This window comes from Ciconia boyciana, chromosome 9 (genome assembly GCF_034638445.1).
Source record: "Ciconia boyciana chromosome 9, ASM3463844v1, whole genome shotgun sequence".
In the NCBI taxonomy this organism is placed as follows: domain Eukaryota; kingdom Metazoa; phylum Chordata; class Aves; order Ciconiiformes; family Ciconiidae; genus Ciconia; species Ciconia boyciana.
The window spans coordinates 23,004,979-23,023,718 of NC_132942.1; the positions used below are offsets into that span (position 1 = coordinate 23,004,979).

General features: G+C 48.0%; 2 protein-coding genes and 1 long non-coding RNA gene across 10 annotated transcripts in view; 1 reads left to right on the forward strand and 2 right to left on the reverse strand.

The window, feature by feature from the left end:
- KATNB1 (katanin regulatory subunit B1) overlaps positions 1 to 1,180 on the reverse strand; it is a 19,635-nt gene extending 18,455 nt beyond the window's left edge. For 2 of the 5 annotated variants that reach the window (XM_072873619.1, XM_072873615.1), the window contains exons 1-2: positions 915 to 1,114; positions 591 to 806 (exon numbers count right to left, since the gene is read on the reverse strand). In XM_072873619.1, the coding sequence (XP_072729720.1) occupies positions 591 to 630 (40 nt within the window). In that variant the 5' untranslated portion in view covers positions 631 to 806; positions 915 to 1,114. Of the gene's footprint in view, positions 1 to 590; positions 807 to 914 lie in introns of all 5 variants that reach the window. The other 3 variants (XM_072873616.1, XM_072873617.1, XM_072873618.1) reach the window with 3 other exon arrangements.
- LOC140657092 (uncharacterized) lies at positions 1,136 to 6,047 on the forward strand. Its single transcript, XR_012044213.1, has 3 exons — positions 1,136 to 3,259; positions 3,794 to 3,916; positions 5,500 to 6,047. It is a non-coding gene; the product is annotated as an uncharacterized lncRNA (long non-coding RNA).
- On the reverse strand, positions 3,244 to 18,081 carry DRC7 (dynein regulatory complex subunit 7). Of its 4 annotated transcripts, none has more exons than XM_072873612.1 (17): positions 17,873 to 18,081; positions 17,268 to 17,442; positions 16,260 to 16,385; positions 14,874 to 15,068; positions 14,386 to 14,538; positions 13,842 to 14,060; positions 12,984 to 13,112; positions 11,987 to 12,062; positions 11,344 to 11,472; positions 10,371 to 10,499; positions 9,482 to 9,708; positions 8,364 to 8,579; positions 7,189 to 7,299; positions 5,968 to 6,078; positions 4,711 to 4,905; positions 4,090 to 4,229; positions 3,244 to 3,944 (listed from the first exon to the last, which is right to left on the reverse strand). In XM_072873612.1, exons 1-17 carry the CDS (start codon positions 18,004 to 18,006, stop codon positions 3,854 to 3,856), a joined length of 2,556 nt encoding a protein of 851 aa, XP_072729713.1. In that variant the 5' UTR covers positions 18,007 to 18,081; the 3' UTR covers positions 3,244 to 3,853. The 4 variants fall into 4 exon arrangements, with proteins under 4 accessions (XP_072729713.1, XP_072729712.1, XP_072729711.1 ...); XM_072873611.1 differs by having other exon boundaries at positions 11,987 to 12,059; positions 14,386 to 14,544; XM_072873610.1 differs by having other exon boundaries at positions 14,386 to 14,544.
- Positions 18,082 to 18,740: the final 659 nt, after the last annotated feature.

Genomic DNA, 18,740 nt, shown 5'->3' on the forward strand with positions numbered 1-18,740 from the left:
AGTCAGCAACTGTTTACTGCTCCTTCTGAGGGAAAAATAATGGATGGAAAAGCAGCAGATTTTTACTGTCTCTTGCAAAGCAATTTCAAGAGAATGAGACATACAGGCCCTAACAAAGATCACCTCATCCTTCCCGCAGCAAAGAGCTCAGTGCACGTTCTGTAACAAGTGAGCAGCAATGAAGGACAACCCCAAACAGGCTAACCTGACACCGAGGAAACTCCCTGCTGCAGCCTGGGCTCTGAAGGGGGTTTCCATCACTCCCTTAGTTGTTCTTGTACTACATGAGAGTCATGGGGAGTTAGCTAGAAATTTAGGATAGCATTACAGCAAGGAATCAGAAAAAATACAGGCCATGACCCTTTGAAAATAGCAATGACAAGGCCTTACACTATTCCTCTATGCTGCTATGTTTTCAAAAAGGATTTCTAGGAGTTAAACATTCCAGTCAGCAGCTTGGAAAGAGGGCTGGAGCACCCACACCCAAGGCAGGGATTAGCTGGTTCCAACCACAAACCGCCTCTTCCACCCCCCTTCCAGCTGGGAAACTCCTCTGCCCTCCCTCGGGAGAGCAGCCCGGCGACACTCACGCAGCTTCCACGCCGTCTTAGTGCTGACGGCCACAGCCATGTCTCAGCGCGGCGCCTCTCCGACGGGCAGGGCAAAAGCGCCTTCTTCCTCCAAGCGAGGCTCCGCCGCCCGGCCCTGCCTGGGCCGCCTCTCCGCCGGCGCGTCCTACCGCCGCCGGGCCATCCACCCGGGCTTCCTCAGGACCTACTCCTCAGCCGCGTTCCCGCGGCGCCGCCCTGGAGACAAAAAAACACCGGCCGGGGTTACGGCGACGCCCCCGTCACGCTGGGCCGGGGAGCCCAGCCCGCCACCCGGCCCGGCACCAGCGCGGGGCGAGGCCTCACCGCTGACGACCATCACGGCAGCGACGGACCAGCGGGGAGCCCCGCGGGAGGTGCCGGGGTGCGGGCGGGAAGCGCTCCTCGGACCGCCACAGCCTCGCCGGACGATGAGGAGCAGCGGGCAGCGCCCGGAGCTGCCGAGGAGGGACACTTGACCGTTGGCTGGCGGTGGGGCCCGCCCCAGCTCTACCGACGGTGGCACCGGACGTCGTGTCGTCGTCGTCGTCGTCCCCCCCCCCCCCCCGGCGCCGCTGCCGCCTGACAACCGGCCCCTCACAACAAACCTCGGCCGCGCCCCGCCTCCGCCCGGCCGCCGCCAATCAGAGCCGCCGCCCCCCGGCCAATCCCCGGCGCCGCTGAGCCCCGCCGCGCCGAGCCGGGCCGGGCGGTTGCCCGCTCTCCGCACGCCGCTCGGCCAATAGAAGCTGAGGGGAGGGGCGGTTGCCGTAGCGATCGCAGAGCGGCCGACCATTCGTAACGCAGCTTCTTGGCTGAGCCTTTCAAGCACAGCCAATAAGGAGGGCGGCGCGTCAGAGCTGCGGGGCCGCCATTTTGCGGCGGGGCGGAGCTGGGCTGCCCTCAGGGGTGGTGTTGGGGAGCGGAGCTGGGCGCTGCTGCTTCTCAGCCGGCGAGGAGGCTGCAGCGGCCCGTTAGCCTGGAGCTTCCGTAGGGGCGGCCGAGAGGTTCTTCTCTTGCCTTTTACCTCAGGGCCCGCCGGCGGGCGAGGCGGTTGTGCCCCTGGGCTGTGGCCGGTGTGTCTCCAGGAGGCGATTCGCTCGCCGGGTGTCACGGGCGCACCCCTGGCGGGAGCGGGGCTCCCGGGGTTTCCCTTTTCTGTGTCTTTTTGCCAGGCAACGCTGGCACCAGCTCCTCTTACTCTTGCTACCACCGGCGAGTCAGGCCCACCGGGGTCTTGGGTCGTTTTTTCTCCCGGCAGAGCCTTGCTAGGCGCTCTCACAGACTGGCTGAGATGGAGTCACACAGCTTCTACTCTTTCCTCCCTGTCTCTGAAGCCAATTACTCCATCAAAAGAGGAAATCAAATTAGTTTAATGCTAGTCCTTGATAATATGTATTAGCTGATTTTTTGGCAGCTGCTATGTCCCTAGTGCCTGTAAAAGGATTTTAAAATTTGTTCTGGTGTCTTCTCTGGTATTGAACTAACACTGATGAGTTCATAACCACAGGCTTGCTTGCTCCTTTTTTTTCTTTATTTCCGTTTAGAGACCTTAGGGTTTCCTTTCTCCCCAGTTCCCTGAGGTCCCTCAGTCCTTCAGCAGTTCACAGTCCTTGTGATTTGGAAATGGTTTTGGCTAGTTCCTGAAATTCCTGATGTTCCTTTTTAGTAGTGTGTTCTTATTGGAATACCTCTATCTCAGAGTGAGCTGTTCTGGGCTTTCTCTGGCCTGTTTCTATCTGTGCTAGGTCACCATGTTAGCCAAGCATTGATAGAGGGATGCAGAGCTGTCAGAAACAGTGTCTTGGTGTGAAACAGGCTACTGCTATTGTTGAATGGCTTGGAACACAATGTACTGGCGTGAAACATCTCAGAGCTCCCAAACTGGAAGCTGGGAGGCCTGGGGATTTGCTGTGGTGGGTGTCAAACACTGCAACTGTCTCCCATGGGAGATGCTGAATTCTCTGCTCTCCCTTTCTGAGCCCAAAATTGAGTGTATCCTTCAAGCGACACCTAAATATTAATTTAGGCTCTCTATATGGGTAATTTGGTATATTTTAATGACCTAGGATATTCAGATTAGGCATAATGAGCTAGTGGTGGCTTTTGGTTTTAACACTGTGTTCATGTCTTAAAATGTTAAAAAAACAATGCAAGAGAAAATGACTCTGTTGCAATAAAATAGGCAGCCGGGTGGGGGTGCTTCTCTGTAAAAGCCCTTTAGTGTATCACACTTAAAATGGACAGCTACCATAAAACAAACAGTTTAATGTGCTCTGGTTCATGTTGTATTTCAGGTGTAATGTCCCTTATTCTGCTGTATCACAGCAGATTAAGTTTCTGCCTGCCTCCAGCTGCAATCAGTATAGTGTTTGCTGAAGGTGATCATAAGAGGTTGTTCCTTGAAGACTGTAGCTGTTGGGAACTATAGGTAGAACCACTATAGGTGTCCACAGTTCCTAATGTACTATAGGTGACATCAGAAATTGTTTCCTAGCAGGTTCAGGGACTTACATAAATACCAATATATGGCACACACATAGTGACTTCCATTTGTGGATATCAGGGAATGATTATTAACCCAAATACTTGATTACCTAAAATTTCTTGGATTTGGAATACTTTTTTGATTCCTCTTGACTTTTTACCCTATCTGCCAATATTTGTGAATGGTGAGTGGAGACATTCAAAGAGAAAAATAAAGATGTTAAAATCCAAAGTTTGTCAGTTTGAGTACTAGTCTTTGCTGGGTTTTGTAGTTAATAGATAGCTCTAAATGAGGTCAAAGAATTTTTATATTTGTTGTGAACTCACGAGTTCAAAATCTTTGCTTGTGCTACTTATAAAAACAAATTATAAATTTGTTAGAATATTGTTATGTTGGAAAAGAACCAGTATTCCCAAATAATCCTGCTCCTGATGTCACCAGCTAGGGAGCAGGTTTGGGGAAGAAAAGCCCTGCAATACAGCATGTGTAATTTGTAGCAACTTCTGAAGCAGACCTTAAAGCTAAGGTCTCATTCAGACTTCAGTCTCTAACGTGATGGAAAGGCATGAGAAAACAATTGATGTAATTGTAGATAGGCCTTAAAAGAGGGAAAAGAAAAAGACTGGAATGCTACAAGTTCATTCAAAGCTCCGTGAATCTGATGATAATGAAAGATTTACTGCAGGCAAGTAGGAAAACGTTTCCACATCTTTTTCAGGCTGCTTCTAACAGGCTTCAGCAACTGATTTCCCGCGTCTGGTGTGAAGGAACAAAGAAATCAGGCATGACCAAGGTGCTCAGCTAGGCGAGGATCCTTGCACAGCTTCTCTTCAAGAGCAAGGTATTTCTGTGGTGCCGTCTGCTTTTCCCTAGAACAAGAAGGGGGAGATCAGAGGAAAGCTGTAGCAGGGCATAGAGTAGAATATTTTACAGAATAGCTTCAGTGCTGAGTTCCTGGGGGACTGACTTGTAGGCCTCCCCTGGGCACTGTACTTAGGCAGTCATTCCCAATACCTGTTGAGCCTCAGCGCTAGAATGTGGATATGGAATGTGGTTTCAGAGTAACGGGTGAGGAAGTCGTCCTCCTCCTCTGGGCTGAGTTTATTCTGGTTCTCCTGAAACCACTGGTCCTTCTTCTGCAGCTCTTCCACCGCCTGTTGGGGGAGCAAGCAACCAGAAGTCAGAGTAATAGAGAGGAGAGCGAGGAGCAAAGGCACACAAAAGTGCAACTAAAAGTTCAGGGAGCTGAGATGAAGGGAACCACAAATCGGAGCTGATTTATTTTCATGGGAGGCAGTAAGTTTGAGATGAGGTCTCACAGAACAAGCAAACAAGTGGAATCAAAACATGTGGAACAGTGAGAGGCAGCAAAACCTGAATGTGTTGCCTCACTAGAGTCAAGAAGCACTGGAGAACCAAATCAGCTCTGAGACAGGGACTAAATTTCACCCTGGAGCTATTTTGTTCTTTGATCTCACATACTAACGACAAAAAAAAAAAAAATACAGGCACATTTATGGCTCTCTTAAAGGAGGTTTGTTTCTTGCCTGCTGTCACAATGAGATGTGTGTTACCCCCCTGCCAGTACAGAAGAGACTCCAGTAACAACACATCCTAGAGCAAGGCTGGGAATACCTTTTCAAAGCGAGCCTGGATGATGTTAGCTTTATCAATGACACGATGCTTAAAATCTGTCATGCAGTCATCTCTGACACACAGGGCCTGCCCCTTGGTCATTTTCTCTCTGTGGCCAATTTGAATAAGAAAAGGTGCCAGGTAATCCAGATACTGTTCCTCTTGTCCTGGGAGCTCATCCTCCATTGTGTTCATCTGGAGGGGAAAGGACAAAAAGAGTCATGGTCCCATTTACCTGTTTCCCCAAACACCCTGTGATAAGGCAAAACAAAAGGAAGACCAAAACTCCTCCTCCCTCCTCCCCCCCGCCCTGGGAAGAAATAATGTTTCTTTTTCCAATAGTTTGATCAAAACTACTGCTTTGCATTATTTGCATTAGCTTTGCATACCAACCCTTTCCCAATGTGGTTTTTATTCTGTAGTTTATTTTCTGTCATTCTTTTTAACATTTCTCCTAATATCCTTGATTATAGAGACATCTCTTACACAAAACGTGTTATCCACTGAGGTGCAAGAAGGGCTCTACAAAAAACATTTGTATTTGGACAGAAAGAGATTAGGACAGGGTATTTTGAGCGATACCAGCTTGTAGGCTGGCAAATAGCTGGTTCTTGTATCTTTGCCCCTGCTTGTGTTTCACACCGGAAGTTTGGCATGTAAAACCTAGTATCACCTTTTATAACCTGTCTATTCAGGAAAGTTCAGTCTAAAAACCATTCACAAGAAGCATCTTGGAGATCTTGGAAAAATTGCAAGTAATTATTCTTGAATCTTTTTGTATTTGTCCAGAACATTCGTAAGGTATTAATGCCTCAACAGAGATCCTGGAACAAAATTGGCTTTGCAAGTAATAATGAAAACCAAGAAAACAACTGATTCATATCACACAAAGAAGTGCATATTTGCCTAACAAAATGAGCCCTGGCTAGAAAGATGCAGCTTGGATTCCATTATCATACTTCCCCCATAATCCCTATTATCAACTAATCCTTGTTAATTATTTTCTTTAGAATAAAACAATAATCTTTCTTGGTGATGTGAGTTTTTCCAGAAAGTCAGAAGGTCATAGCATGATCATGTTATATTTTCATGGGAAGTCAATTGAAGCTGTGCTGACTTACACCTGCTAGGGATTTGGCCCAGTATACTTTAATGATACTAAAAGCTCTTCAGAGATAATTCCTCAGACAGAAAAAGCTTACTCTGGATTTCTTTGTGTACATGTAATAAATACTGGGGTTAATGAAGTCTACCTACCATGGCTTCATACTGTTGTCTTCTCTTTTTATTCCTTTCTGTATTATAAATTGAAACTGACAATTTAACAGTGGTTTCTTCATTCTCACGGATCTTCAAAATATTTAATATCTTCCAAAAAATCAGAAGAAAGACCCCTCAGCTTTCCCACAAAATGACAGTACTTTTACATGCTTGACCTGCTAACAGAGCAGATGCTGCATACAAGAACTGTAGCATAAGGTTAAATATAGAAGATCTATACAAATATGTTCATATCCTGCTGATAGATCAAGCCGATACTGGTCTTACTTTTAGATTGCTGCTCTGTATGAAATTCTTGAGCACAATTATTGGTATTATCTGTTAAGAAAGCTCTTCTGGAGTCATAGTCTTGCCACTACTTTTGAAATTGCACTGATAGCTTTGGCTTATTTCTTTGTCTTAGCAGGATATACAGCACAAGCAATGTGAATATTTTGTCTGTTGATACATCAAGACTAAGAAATTTGGCAAGGTAGTTCATGAGGTCACAGTGAACTAGCTTCAAATTTCTGAAAAAAATGGACTTTTGCAATCTTGTTAATTATTCCTAGTATTCTGTACTAATATAGTTGAGCATTCCCTCTCCAGCTCCTTCAGGGGTTCCTCTTCCTCACAAAAACATTAAAAAAAAAATGCAATAGCATTGCCTTCATCTGCTAGAATTGTTATATTTATCATGAATTAATTACAAAGACTTCTAAGAACATGGATTTGTTACACCGGTCACTGTGATTAGCAGTACAAGCAATGTATTTTATGAAGTATTTCTCTACAGTTGCTCCCACAAATAGTCACTTCAATATTTTGCACAGGACTTCCTGGAAATGCCTAGCAACTAGATGCATTACATACAATATCCTTTCTTTTTGGTCCCATTCCCAGGCAAAAGTCAGATATGTTTTAGATGGTCCAATTCATATGCTCTCATTTGCTCTCTGAAACTGTCCTCCTCCCAGAGAATGAAGAGTAAGAGCAGGACCTGGAAAGTGCCTGACTCTCCATAAATACATTAAAGCTATATCTTTACTGAACAATGACTGGGTTGCAAGCTTGATAATTCATCATGGAGACCAGCTTTGTGACACCAGAGTTTTATTTTTATCACAGTTTATGCTGAGGATGCTTTGGCAACCAGTCAGCTGAAACTGTTTCCATGCCTGACCAACTTCGACAACAGTGTGGACACCTCCCTGTTACCTCTGCTTCAGATTGCTGGACTTGTTGCTTCAGCTGTTTCTCTTCCTCTGTTAGCTCCTGCAACAATTTGTACAGATGGAGCAGCTTCTTGTCTTTCTCAGAGGACCCCGCCTAGGAGCAGATAAACTAGTGAAAGATAGTAGCACTCTCTGGGTGCACAGGACCAGGTACTCTGCTAACAGAAATTGGCACAATTCTGCTATAGTCAATATAGTGACACCGATTTCCACCATTGAAACACCTAACCCATGGTCAGCAGTCTATTAGACTTCATTTCAATTTTGAATCCATCAGTAACATGAGCCAGATGGCACGTCTGGCACTTTGCTAATGCTGTTGTTATTTGGTTGGTACTGGTTTTGCAGGGCTAGAGATGAAAGGATGGCACTCCAGCAATTGTGTTCTGTGTATTCTACCCAATGGGAAATAGAAACTTTTAAAAAGCTTGCATAACATTGATTTTCCTCAATGTAGTTGTGCAGCATCACTGCAGAATTTACTGGCAGACTTCTGCCCCTGGTTACAGACTCACATCAATGATGTTAGTGGAGTGACCCCCACCCCGAATGAGAGAATTTGGCTTAATGACAACACTCCACTTTTTTTGGCCTATCTTTTATTTAAGGCTATCTATCAGCAATGCATTAAGCCTCAGCATCTTGCTCTGCATCTGCAGGGTAAACTCTGGGAGATTTAAGCAAGGATGTGACCCAAGAAGTCCATGGGAGAATTGGAGCTAGAACCCCAGATGTCTGCTGCTGCTTCTCTGCTGTAGTCTCTTCTTCAAGAGAGAACAGCAGAGGAAATTTCAGCTTCCCTGCCATGAGTCTGCAGGACTGAGCCCAACAGCTGCTGAACCAGCATCTTGGAAGATCCCAGGGGCTGTGTCTACACTGCCTGATGACCAAGTCTGGGAAGGTGACCTCAGGCATGGCTAGAGCAAGCCTTTCATGCTACACTACGTCCTGCGTGCCCAGTCACTTCCAGCATGGTAGTGAATCTCCAGGGGCATTCGTGTTGTCAGCCTCGAGGCTGTCTGTGAGGGAGGCGTGCAGATGGAGCAGAGGGGCAGCATGGAAGATGTCATGCTTGTAGTTCTTCCACTGACATTTCACCTTCCCTTTGTGACTTGAGATCTAGAAAAACTTCAAGATACAAGTAGTTTTTCTCCATACCTGGTAAGTGATGCACATTTCTGGGGTCATGATGATTTCATTTCCTTTCCTATCCCTCTCTGCCGCTTTGAAGAAATCCTTCCTTGAGGCAGTAATGTATTTATCCTTGAGGTGATATGTCAGATGGATCGTCTCCTCTGTGATCAGAAAGATACGTTCTGCTACATCTTCATCAGCAGGCTTTTCTAGGTTTCTGTGGAAACACTCCTTGATTTGCTAATGAGGGATGAAAAGAAAGAGATGGAAGCAGGTTAGACGACACAGAAAACTAGCAAGATTTGCAGAGCTGGGTAAAAACCCAAGGTAAAGATTGGGCTTTTCTGCCTGGACTATGATGGCATCTCTTGGCCCATAGTCCTACTGTTCTTTCCTGTGCCTGAGAAAAAGAAGCACAAAGCTGCTTAAAGCAATACAAAAGTCTCCTATTTGTGGAGCTGAGTATGCTCTCCAAGCTCAAAGTTAGCTTGGGATGCATCCCCTGCCTGAGGGAACTGCAGGAAGCAAGGTATTTTGGAGCACAACAAAGTTTCCCACATTTCCCAACATAGGGAAGGAAAAAGGAGAATGTTGGGTGCTGGTCCAAAGGCAGGCCACTGCATGGCTCTGCCTTGGCAGGTGAAGTGTCTGAGCCATACTGCCAGATGTCGGATTTCCTCCCTCTTCTGTTCTCCAAATCAGACCTGAATAGAGGAAGAGGTAGATTACCTGCTTGTAACAGATCAGAGTGATGAGGATCAGGAGTAACAGATCAGGAACCTAAAATGTTATTAGTTTGGGGTCAGAACACGAAATCATTTTACTAGTTTTGAGTCTTGTGAAAATTTCATTCCAAAATCATAGCCAAGCTTTTCTTGTTTCCTCTGACACACATTTTCCAAGTTTTAGCTTCCTAGTTTCATTCTAGCTGCTCAATGCAGTTCCTGACAACTGGTAACACTGTAGCTCTCTTTCAGGCAAGCAACTGTGAGACACAGCAGCTGAACAAGGCTTGAACGTCTCATCTGGAGTTTTGCCTTGGCTGTGCCCACTGAAAATGAACCTAAAGCCCTAGGCAGTATGTTTTGTATAGTATAAATATCACAGTGACAGATACTTTTCTGTTCCTGCCTTGGCCATACCACTATAGGCCGGGAGTTAAGGTCAGTTCTGGAGCCAGACAATTGTATTTTCTTTCCTCTTTTGCCAAACTCCATGTGCCGGATGTGCAGGAAGTCATCCCGCCCCACGAAGTACTCTGTCATCTCGTTAGCATTTTCAACACGTTTCTGGAGGCCATCGACTCGCGCTTCATTGTAAAACACCATTGTATGTTCAGTCTCTGGTTCCAGCAACGTATAGGCGTGAGCTAAGGACATAAGAGAGATTGCATACGTTTTCAGAATTAGCAACCATAATATGGTGAACACAAGTGTGTCCAGAGGAAGCCTCATTTTCTTCAGCAGCCAATAATTCAAATGCACATAAGAGTGTAAGAAGGGGATGTTATCTCCTCACTGCTGTGTACCAATATGCCACAGCCTACGGACAGCAGGATAGCTTTGCAGGGCCACTGCCTTCCTTATACAGTAAGGCAGTAGTGAGTGGAGCCTGGATCCTGCTCTTCCCAAACCAGGAATGGGCGCAGCCTCTTGGGGTGAAATGCTGCTTTAGCAACAGATCTGATGCAGGACTTTCTCTCCCCCAGCTGCACAACACTGAGACACCGAATATAATCCTAAGGAGAAAGTTTCTATTTCTATCACCTCTACTGGTAAAAGTAAATTATATCACCCGATGTATGTGATAGATATGTATTTTTGTTCTGTTATGCTGGGTGGGGGGGGGAGACTACTGTCCAGGACTGGAAGCCAACAACCCAATTCTCTGCTCTCCACTGGAGACCATTATTTATCTAGGCAATTCATCCCAGAAGTTTGCCGCCCCCCAACTTTGGGCTTTTGCCACTGCTAGATGAGATTCACATGAAGTCCCATCAGCTGCAGTGGCTACCCAGATGAGCTGGAATACCTTTAAGACCGAGGAGGTGTCCTGGGCTGAAATACTCTGTGGTCAGCTGTGTTTGTTTATTCACTTCTCTCATATCCAACATGTCTTCTCGGTTTTTGAACCATTCCCTCACCTCCACTACTTCAGTACCTGGCAGGAGACAAACTGTTTCACAACCTTATGCCACTCTGTTGGAGGTGGCAAGAATCATCTGATGAGCTCTCAGTGTCTGTTCAAGCAACCTGTGGTCCTGATACAGCCAAAGCAGACATCATATAGCCCCTGGAACTGGCCCTGTGCACAGGGGCTTTTTGTATAGATGAATCCTAATCTACGCTTGAGTAGATGAATTACACCTTAAGAGAGTTTATTCCTCTCTATCAACAAGAACTAAAGTAGCCAGCTCAGGGGGAGAAGATGGCACAGCAGATGGCTACAGTTAGGCAAGAGAAATTCCATCCCAAATACTTAATGGTAGTGTCAGGAGTGAAGGGAATGAGATGGGGGCATTACAGTATCCAAGAGGGCTGAGGACAGGACACTGTATGTCCAATTAGGAATCTGCAGAGTTTCTTGGACCAGCTGTTGAAGAACAATGCTTTGGAGTACAGAAATATCCACAGTCCGTAGCTGCCCCTTTCTATGGCTCCTGTCAACACCAATGGGAATAGTGATACTATTGGATCAAATCAAACCAGCCTTCCATTTCTCTGAAGGCTGAAAATCCAAGCAGCTGACCTGCGACACTGAACAGCCTCACCATTGAGGTGTAAACAGATTCAAACTCTCGCAGGAACCCCTAGCAGTGCTGGAAAGTTCTGGGGCTTGACAGACAGTGAGCGTGATGAAGTGTTTGAAGATGTGGTAAATGAGTCCCCCACAAATGTGAAAGGAGGATGAGAAAGCACAAGACAGACTCTGGCAGAAAGGGGACCGCCTTCCCTTTCCCATCAGCACACCGCAGGCTGCGAGTGTGTTCACTCATCCCTCTTACAGTCTAAGTCTGCGTAGATGGTGAGGCGTTTCACCAGCCCATTTCCATTCAGGTACGGTGCCCATTTCTCCAGTTTTGCTTTCTTGTATAGGATCACCTTCCTCCCCTGGGAACAGCGGGTCTCAAACTCTGCAGTGGGCAAGAGAAGTGTCAGAAAAATTTACTCCCTTGTACTCAGCCCCAGAAAAAAGAAGTCAAGAGAGAGAAAACCATGGTCTAAGGGAAACCACACATTTATTGACTGTGTTCAGCTGCCAGTAAAGCTGTTCAGACCCTGCCTGTTGTGCTTTAAAGTTATAATATTATACTAAGTCTTTTCTCTCACAAAGCAGATATTTGATAATGCAGGGGCAGCCCCTTGTGCTGCCTCGGTAACAGAAAGTCCATCCCAGGCAAAATCATTCAGCTAGCAGGAAAACACAGTGTGTGTGTGTGTGTGTCTGCAGGAGGGTTCCCACCCAGGATGAGACAGTGCACTGAGCAGATATTCAAACCAATAGCTATTGTTGCCTTCATCTACTGCACTTCACTGCTATACCTTGTTCATCCTGAAGGGAGAACTCTTGAGTGAGGTAAACAAATGCCCCAAATCCACTAAAAGGTTAGCTGGGGGGCAAGCAAAAGGCAAAGGAAGAATACATACCTCTGGGAGATATCTGAATTGGGGCTACCCACGATGGTGGCATGTCAAAACTCATGTCTTCCTCCTCCTTTTCCTGCTGAAACAGAAGCAGAGATTTGCATTTTTGGCAGCTTCTCTTACTGTGCCAGGAGACATTGTGGTTCTAGGGAATGTAGTGCAGCAATCAGAGCTCAGCTCGTGTGAGGCTGTGCTGGTCCTGGGGAACATGGTGGCACAGTTACGAGAGCTGTGTCGGTCACACACAGCCTGAGGACAGAGGCAAGAAGCACACTGCAGTTTACGTGGGAGGAGAGCTTTTTTGCATCCCCACACTCTCAATAGCACATCCCTACTCAAGCCTAATGAAATGATCTTCTTCTGGCTAACACTCATGCTGGATAGGGGATGAATGTGACAATCGTCATTCAAACTAATGACCAGCTTATTTTATGTAGACCATGGAAGGTGCTTTGCTCCCTGGTTATGGGCACAGGCTGAGAAGAGTAGATAACGGGAGGGAACATACTGTTACTGACATTAATCTGTCCTGCTGTGCTGGTGCAATGCCTACTTTATCATGCTGTGTTCTCCCACCAGGACAACATAACATTTTTTGCTTCCAGTACACAGCATTTTTTGCTATATTAGAGTATATACATTATTTCTACATTTGGTTAGCAACTCCACCTAGCAGCCAGGAGAACAGGGTGCTGACCAGCAGAGAAAGAGTGTCCAGAAAAATTTCAGTTTTTTTTTTAAATTATTTCATCCCAAAGGTCAATGCACTGGGGGCCTACAGATATCCCAACACCAGAAGTACCACTTGGGGTCCTGCTTCAAAAACCATCAGAGCTATTCAAGATTGAGAAGGAATCTAAAGTGCCAACCAAAACCTAGCTAGAGCAATAGTGATCTGACCTGGAGGGGGCATCAGGCAGGCAGACATATGCAGGCCTAGGAACACACCAGTTTGATACAGTGTCCCCGCTGCACGACAGCCATCATTTGGGTCACTCACCTTATCATCCATATCCCTGTGAGATAACTCCTTTTCTTCCTCAGCACCTGGGAGCAGCTGAAGAGGCTTGTTGCTCCTTGAAAGCATAATTTCCCAACGGATAGTGTCACCCAAGTCAAAGATGAGATCCTAGGCCATACAGAAGAAACCCACTTAACTACGGGGCAGTCTGAAGGGCCTGACATTAAACTGAATGCTGCTCCTGCAAATCTGCGGTGCTCTGGACCTGGCTGGGTGTCAGAGAGTTAAAGGATTCTAGACAGATCCTGGATCTCAGTGAGGGTTTGACCCTTGGCTGGCTGGTGGGACCCCAAAGACTGCCCCTGTGCCTAGAGGGCTGCAGACCCCTTTCCTCATGGTGCCTCTGCCACAGATGAGAGGAAGTTACTGGAAATGCTTCTGCCTCCTTCCTTGCGGCATGCATGGCCCCAAGGTCATTCACACAGGCCTAAAGTTGCTCTAATTCAGACCCCCACCTCCCAGACTTTATATCAGCTGGGGAGTAGCTGAGGTGTGGGAAGAGCCTAATTAAGATCTTTCCTGCCTTGAGCCATGCCTGACAGGCTCAAAACATCCTCTGCCTTAAAAGCTGTTGTTTGAGAGAATGAGCATCCAGCCAGCCTTAAAAGCTGATGTTCTAGCACTGTAGGGGTTTAATAGTGTGATCCGTATTTGCTAGCTCAGGGTCTGGGATGTCCTGGAGTAGTTCCAGGGTCTATGTAATCAGAACAACATGACCAGAGCCAACACAGGGAATGGTAAGTGGAAACTGGGATCACCAGCAATCTTAGACTTCCCCAGGACTCAGGTTAGCCCAACTGTCCCTCCCAGGCACTGAGGTGCTTAAGGGCTCGTTACCTTGCAGCCGTTCCAGCAGTCCTGCATGTTCACCCAGTAGTTCCTGTGGTTCCAGATGCTCTCGATCCCAAGGAAGTGCTCATCCATGGTGCTGTGGCTGTTTCCCGTGAAGGGGTTGATGAAGAAGGTCTCGGGGACCTCCCTCTTCCCAGGCAGAACCAAAACCCATGCATGCACCCGTAAGCCATACAAAGGGTCAGACTTGGGCTTTTCCACTTCCTGTAGTGCAGAGGACAGAGCAGTAATTATTGCCATTTTATTGCCACTTTAGTCCAACCCAATGGCAACCTTATTCTCTCCTCCATCCACTTCTAAAGATCTCCAGGCCCTTAACACCCTTCAGAAGAGTGAGGTAGTACATATCAAGTACATACTCCTATGCCAGCACACACAGTGTTCCCAGAGGCCAAGTGCTCATGGCCATGATCACGGTTGTGTCATACTTCATGGTGGAGGGTGGTGAGCTCCTTTCTTTGGTCAGCCATTACCTGTGTCTCAGCTCTTGCTCCTGGAGTTTACAGTGAGGTGAACCTCGCTAACTCACCATGACCTTCTCCCCTTCTCTTTCCTTGTTCTTGTGAGCAGCTTCAGTTTCTGCTTTCTTCTTGGCCTCCTGCTGAAGCTCAAACTTGCTCTGCAGGTCTGGTGGGGGCTTAACTCTATACTTGTTGGACTTCTTAATCTCCTCTTTTGGTACCTGCCTCTGCAAAAGCAGGGTATTGCTGTGAAACCCACCAGAGATCAAGAGAAGGGAGAAAATACATAGCTTACAGGTACCTCCTAGTTCCCAACCCTCGGCAGTTTGCAGTATTGGACCTGGTGAGCAGGAATTCAGCAAAGCCAAAGAGGCCTCTTAAGGAACTGTGGAAAATCACTCAAGAGATTCCTTTGGTGAGGTCCCTGCTTAGCACAGACTGAAACCCAGTGTGGACCTGAAGCTGTTCCCCCTAGCTCAATTCTGGAGCTCACTGGAAATGAACAGGCTCAACATGCATGCTGGGCTCTTCCCTGCCCGCTCACTGCAGGTCTCACCTCCTGTGGCTTCCTGAGCAGTGGGCACAGCTCCAGAGTCTCGTCCAGGGTGCATATCTCGCGGGTGGCATACCCATGCACGCAGTAGGCATCATACCCGGCCCCAATCAGCATGGAGCACAGCAGCACACTGAAGTCAAAGCAGTTCCCTCGCTGGTATTTCAGGATGGTGGTCGGGGAGTAGAGTGAACTGGGCTTGAAAGAGAGAGATGCATGTTCACAGTGCTTGTCTTGTGAAGCTGAAACACACACCAGGCAGAGAGCAGGAGAGAGAGAGAGCATTGCCCATATCCCTGGGCTCTGCACCCATAGGGAATCTGTTATATAAAGTTCCTATATAAACCACAGACCCCAAAAGTCCCCTCCAAAGTGATCCAGAGAAATTCTGACCCCAAATCTGGTGAAAAATTTAACCATAGGGAGAGATGGGCAGGACAACCTCATCAAACTGCTGAAAACCTAATGCTAACCACAACTCTGCAGTGGGGCTTACCTCCATCTCTAGCTGGTCTGTCTGCAGCGTTTCAAACCAAAAGACCCATAAGCTAAATTATAGTTCAAAGGAGGGAATACATTCCCTTCTGGCCCTCACCGGTGAGCAAGCAAAGGGGATCAATATGCGCATACTGCATATAGTGAGGTTCTACATAGTCTACTCCCAGATCTCAGACATCACCTTAGGTGATCAAGGAAATTCCGTCTGCTAAATGGAGAAACATTCTCTATGGCCGCAAAGTGCCAGAGTTCCTCTTGAGACCCTGGGACCCATTTGGCCAGCACAGAGCTGGTGTAGATTGTTTGGGGCACACTGCAGGGCATCAGCAGTCCTTGCTAGCAAGGATGTGCTCCCTTTGCCTTAGCTGATTCACACCAGCCAAGAACTTGCCCCAAGTCTGGCATCATCCCTTCTTGCCAGTCTACAAGTCTCCCTTCAGCCACCCCAAAATATCCCCAAAATTGTGACAGAAATGTCTTAAGGCCCTAAGAACAGGTCAGTGAGGTCAAGCATCATCCCCATGGCTTTATATGCTCCTTTGTTCCAAGGCATCTTGGTCTTTGGAGGGGAAGCTTGTCAGCCATTGCAACCCACAGCAGACCAGCTGGTCATCTGGGGTGACTGAGAGCAGGGTAAGGACCAGTCTTTAGAAATGGTGCTTAATTGCTTGACAGGTACAACACTGTACATGTACTGGGATAATGGGTCCAAACAGAGCACACAGGGCCTGGGAAAATCGAGGGGGGGGCTAAGTAATGAGGGGATGATGGAGGGGTCAAAGACCTTTGTAATCCCAGCCACTGGGGTTTCCACATTGTGTCCTGCTGAGAGGCCCTTCTGTCACCTCCGTTATGGGGCTGTTTCTGATGGGACTGCAGCCCCTTTCTTACCTGTGTGATAGGGGACTTGAGGGGCTCCATGGTGAGGTAATCAGAGACAAAGCTGGCGCAGCCATCCCAGTGGTACAGCTCTGTATAAGGCAGCAGGGTTGGCCTCACCGTTGTGCTCACAAACTTCTATAGGGCAACAAGAGGACTTTGGTTAGCCAACAGATGCCTGGCAGAGTCTCCTGTCCAAAGCCATCCTCAGACCACGCCTGGATGTTGCAGCTCACATTCAGGACCTCCCTGCATATCAACAGCATCAGTAACCCTCCTCACCTGTTCCAAGATGGAAATTGGATGGGGTTGAGAGGCCATCTGCTTGTCTGTGGCTAGAACTTCAAGCTCATCTCAGACACATTACAGATGTGAGCCAGCTCTTCTCTTAGTTTTCAAGCATGACAAATAGCTACTGCCCTTCCCAGCTTTTATGTCCTCCAGCATGTTTTGCCTTGTATGTTAATGATATAATAAATGTTGGGGAAAGCTGGTCCAAAGTAGCAATTCCAGATGCCTGGAGGAGCATCAGGTCCCGAACTAGAAAACAGTGGTGCACCTTGGGCCCAGTCCTAAATAAAACCAGACCACAAACTTCCACATTTACTTCCTTCCCTGTAACTTCTGTGAAGTTTGGAATAAGACCTAACTCTGGATCCAGACTCCATATCTGTGACTGAGCCTGAGCCTTATCTATTTCATGTGTTTCTTTTACTTTCCTTTCTGTTTCTGTGGTCTTTCCTGTTTCCTAAGCATCAGGCTACAGGGCTGCGAGCTGCCTGCAGCCTACATGGCACCACCACCGTGTGCGTGGTACAATGCGCTTGTGGATTTGGACAGCTGGGGTATTCCTGGGGTGATGTGTGCCTGCTCAGGGTGCTGTGGGCACAGCAAGCAGGTTCCCATTCCCTTTGGCCACGAGGGAGGGCAGGAAGGGCTGCTGTCCTTCCCCAGCATTTGTCACTATGGATGCCAAGTGCCCCCTGTGCTGTGTGCCCCCAGCCCCACACCACCCCATACCTCCACGCCACACTCGTTGACCGGGTGGAGGAAGAGTGGCTTGCGGTCAGGGCAGAGGTGAGTGTACTGCTGGAGGAAATGGTCAGCGATGTACAGCAGCTTCTTTTCCTTCAGGGAATTTGTCTTGTATGAGGACGGTAAGTGGGATGTGTCAATGGAGCTCCAGTCAAAATCACTTCCAGGGAAGGAGGAGGCAGAGACACACAGGTAGTAAGCCGGGAGCAATTTGCGCAAGATCACCTGCTATCAAAACATGGCAGGGGCTCCTTGTTTCCCAGGGGAAAAATGGGGATCATATCCAAGGACATGATTTTGACATTGCCAAGCTTCTCTGGAGTGACGGCAAGCTGACATATGCCCAGAGGCTAAGAGGATCTTTATATAGTGTCATGATACAGCAGTGAATGAATCTACAATGAAGTGAGTTATCATCTTACTCACACGTGCCCACTCTTGGACAAACACGCCAGGCACGTGAAACTAGCTCACTCCCCTCCCTGTGCAAGGGGACCACACATGCCATCCACACGTATGCAGTCTCCCCATGGATCCCAAAGGGACCATCTACTGCTCATCCCAGTAACTGACAGACACAGGTGACTTACAGTACATCACTTGGGACACAGACTTGCTCCATGGACACCTTCGTCTCCAAGTCCTGGAGTTTAGCACCAACCTCCAAAGTCTTCAGGTCTTCATCTCTTTGCTCCTCTTCCTCCTTCTCCTCCAGGACCTCCATTCTGCCTCCTCCTGGGCACTACAGAAATGCACGCACCAGGTGCATTCAAGGGTGGGACCCAGATACACAGCAACACAGAAACACTCGCACTCTGGCCACAGTAATTTAGTAGTGAGCACGGCTGAGGCAGCCAGAAGTGTGATTCTCATTTCTGCAGTAAAAGGTAAACACTGAATTTGAGTTTGAGCTGGGCTTGGCAAATAAGTGGCTGCATGTTCCTGGGCACCCCGAGCGCGGGGGAGACAGCAGAACAAGGGGAGCCTGGCTTGGTAGGGCACAGCATGTCCCCATGTTCAGTCTCAGATCATGGTGTGTCCCCTGTTTCCCGTGCCCATGTAAATCCTGCATCCTCCATCTTGCCTGGAGTGCTGCTGGCTGGAAAGTGGCTCCAGAAATCTGCTGGTCACCTGCTGATGGCCCATGCTAGAGTCTGCAGGCTGCACTGAGCCTGGCTGGCCGCTCAGGGGCCTTGAGGGGAGGGGGACGTTTTGCAGCGAAGTCAGCAGCCTTCAAGGACAGAAGGCCATTTATATTATTTATTTACATCTCAGGGAGCTCGGAGGCTGTTTGCGTCCCCCTCCCTGCGGTCAGGCTGACCCCGTGAGGAGCAGACAGCGAGAGGGAGGCACAGACCTTGCACTGGGGGGGGCAGGGGGCGGTGGGACGGGGGGCATCCCGGGGCCCAGCACTGCTCCGCGGCCTCTGCACCACCCCGACAGTCTCCCGCCCCCCCG

Coding starts and splice junctions, on each gene's coding strand:
- DRC7 (XM_072873610.1), bottom strand. CDS start 18,006: ATGGAGGTCCTGGAGGAGAAGGAGGAAGAGGAGCAAAGAGATGAAGAC. Junction 17,443..17,872: donor TGTGTCCCAAGTGATGTACT/GTAAGTCACCTG, acceptor CTTCCCTGGAAG/TGATTTTGACTGGAGCTCCA. Junction 4,906..5,967: donor GACAACAGTATGAAGCCATG/GTAGGTAGACTT, acceptor TTTCCCCTCCAG/ATGAACACAATGGAGGATGA.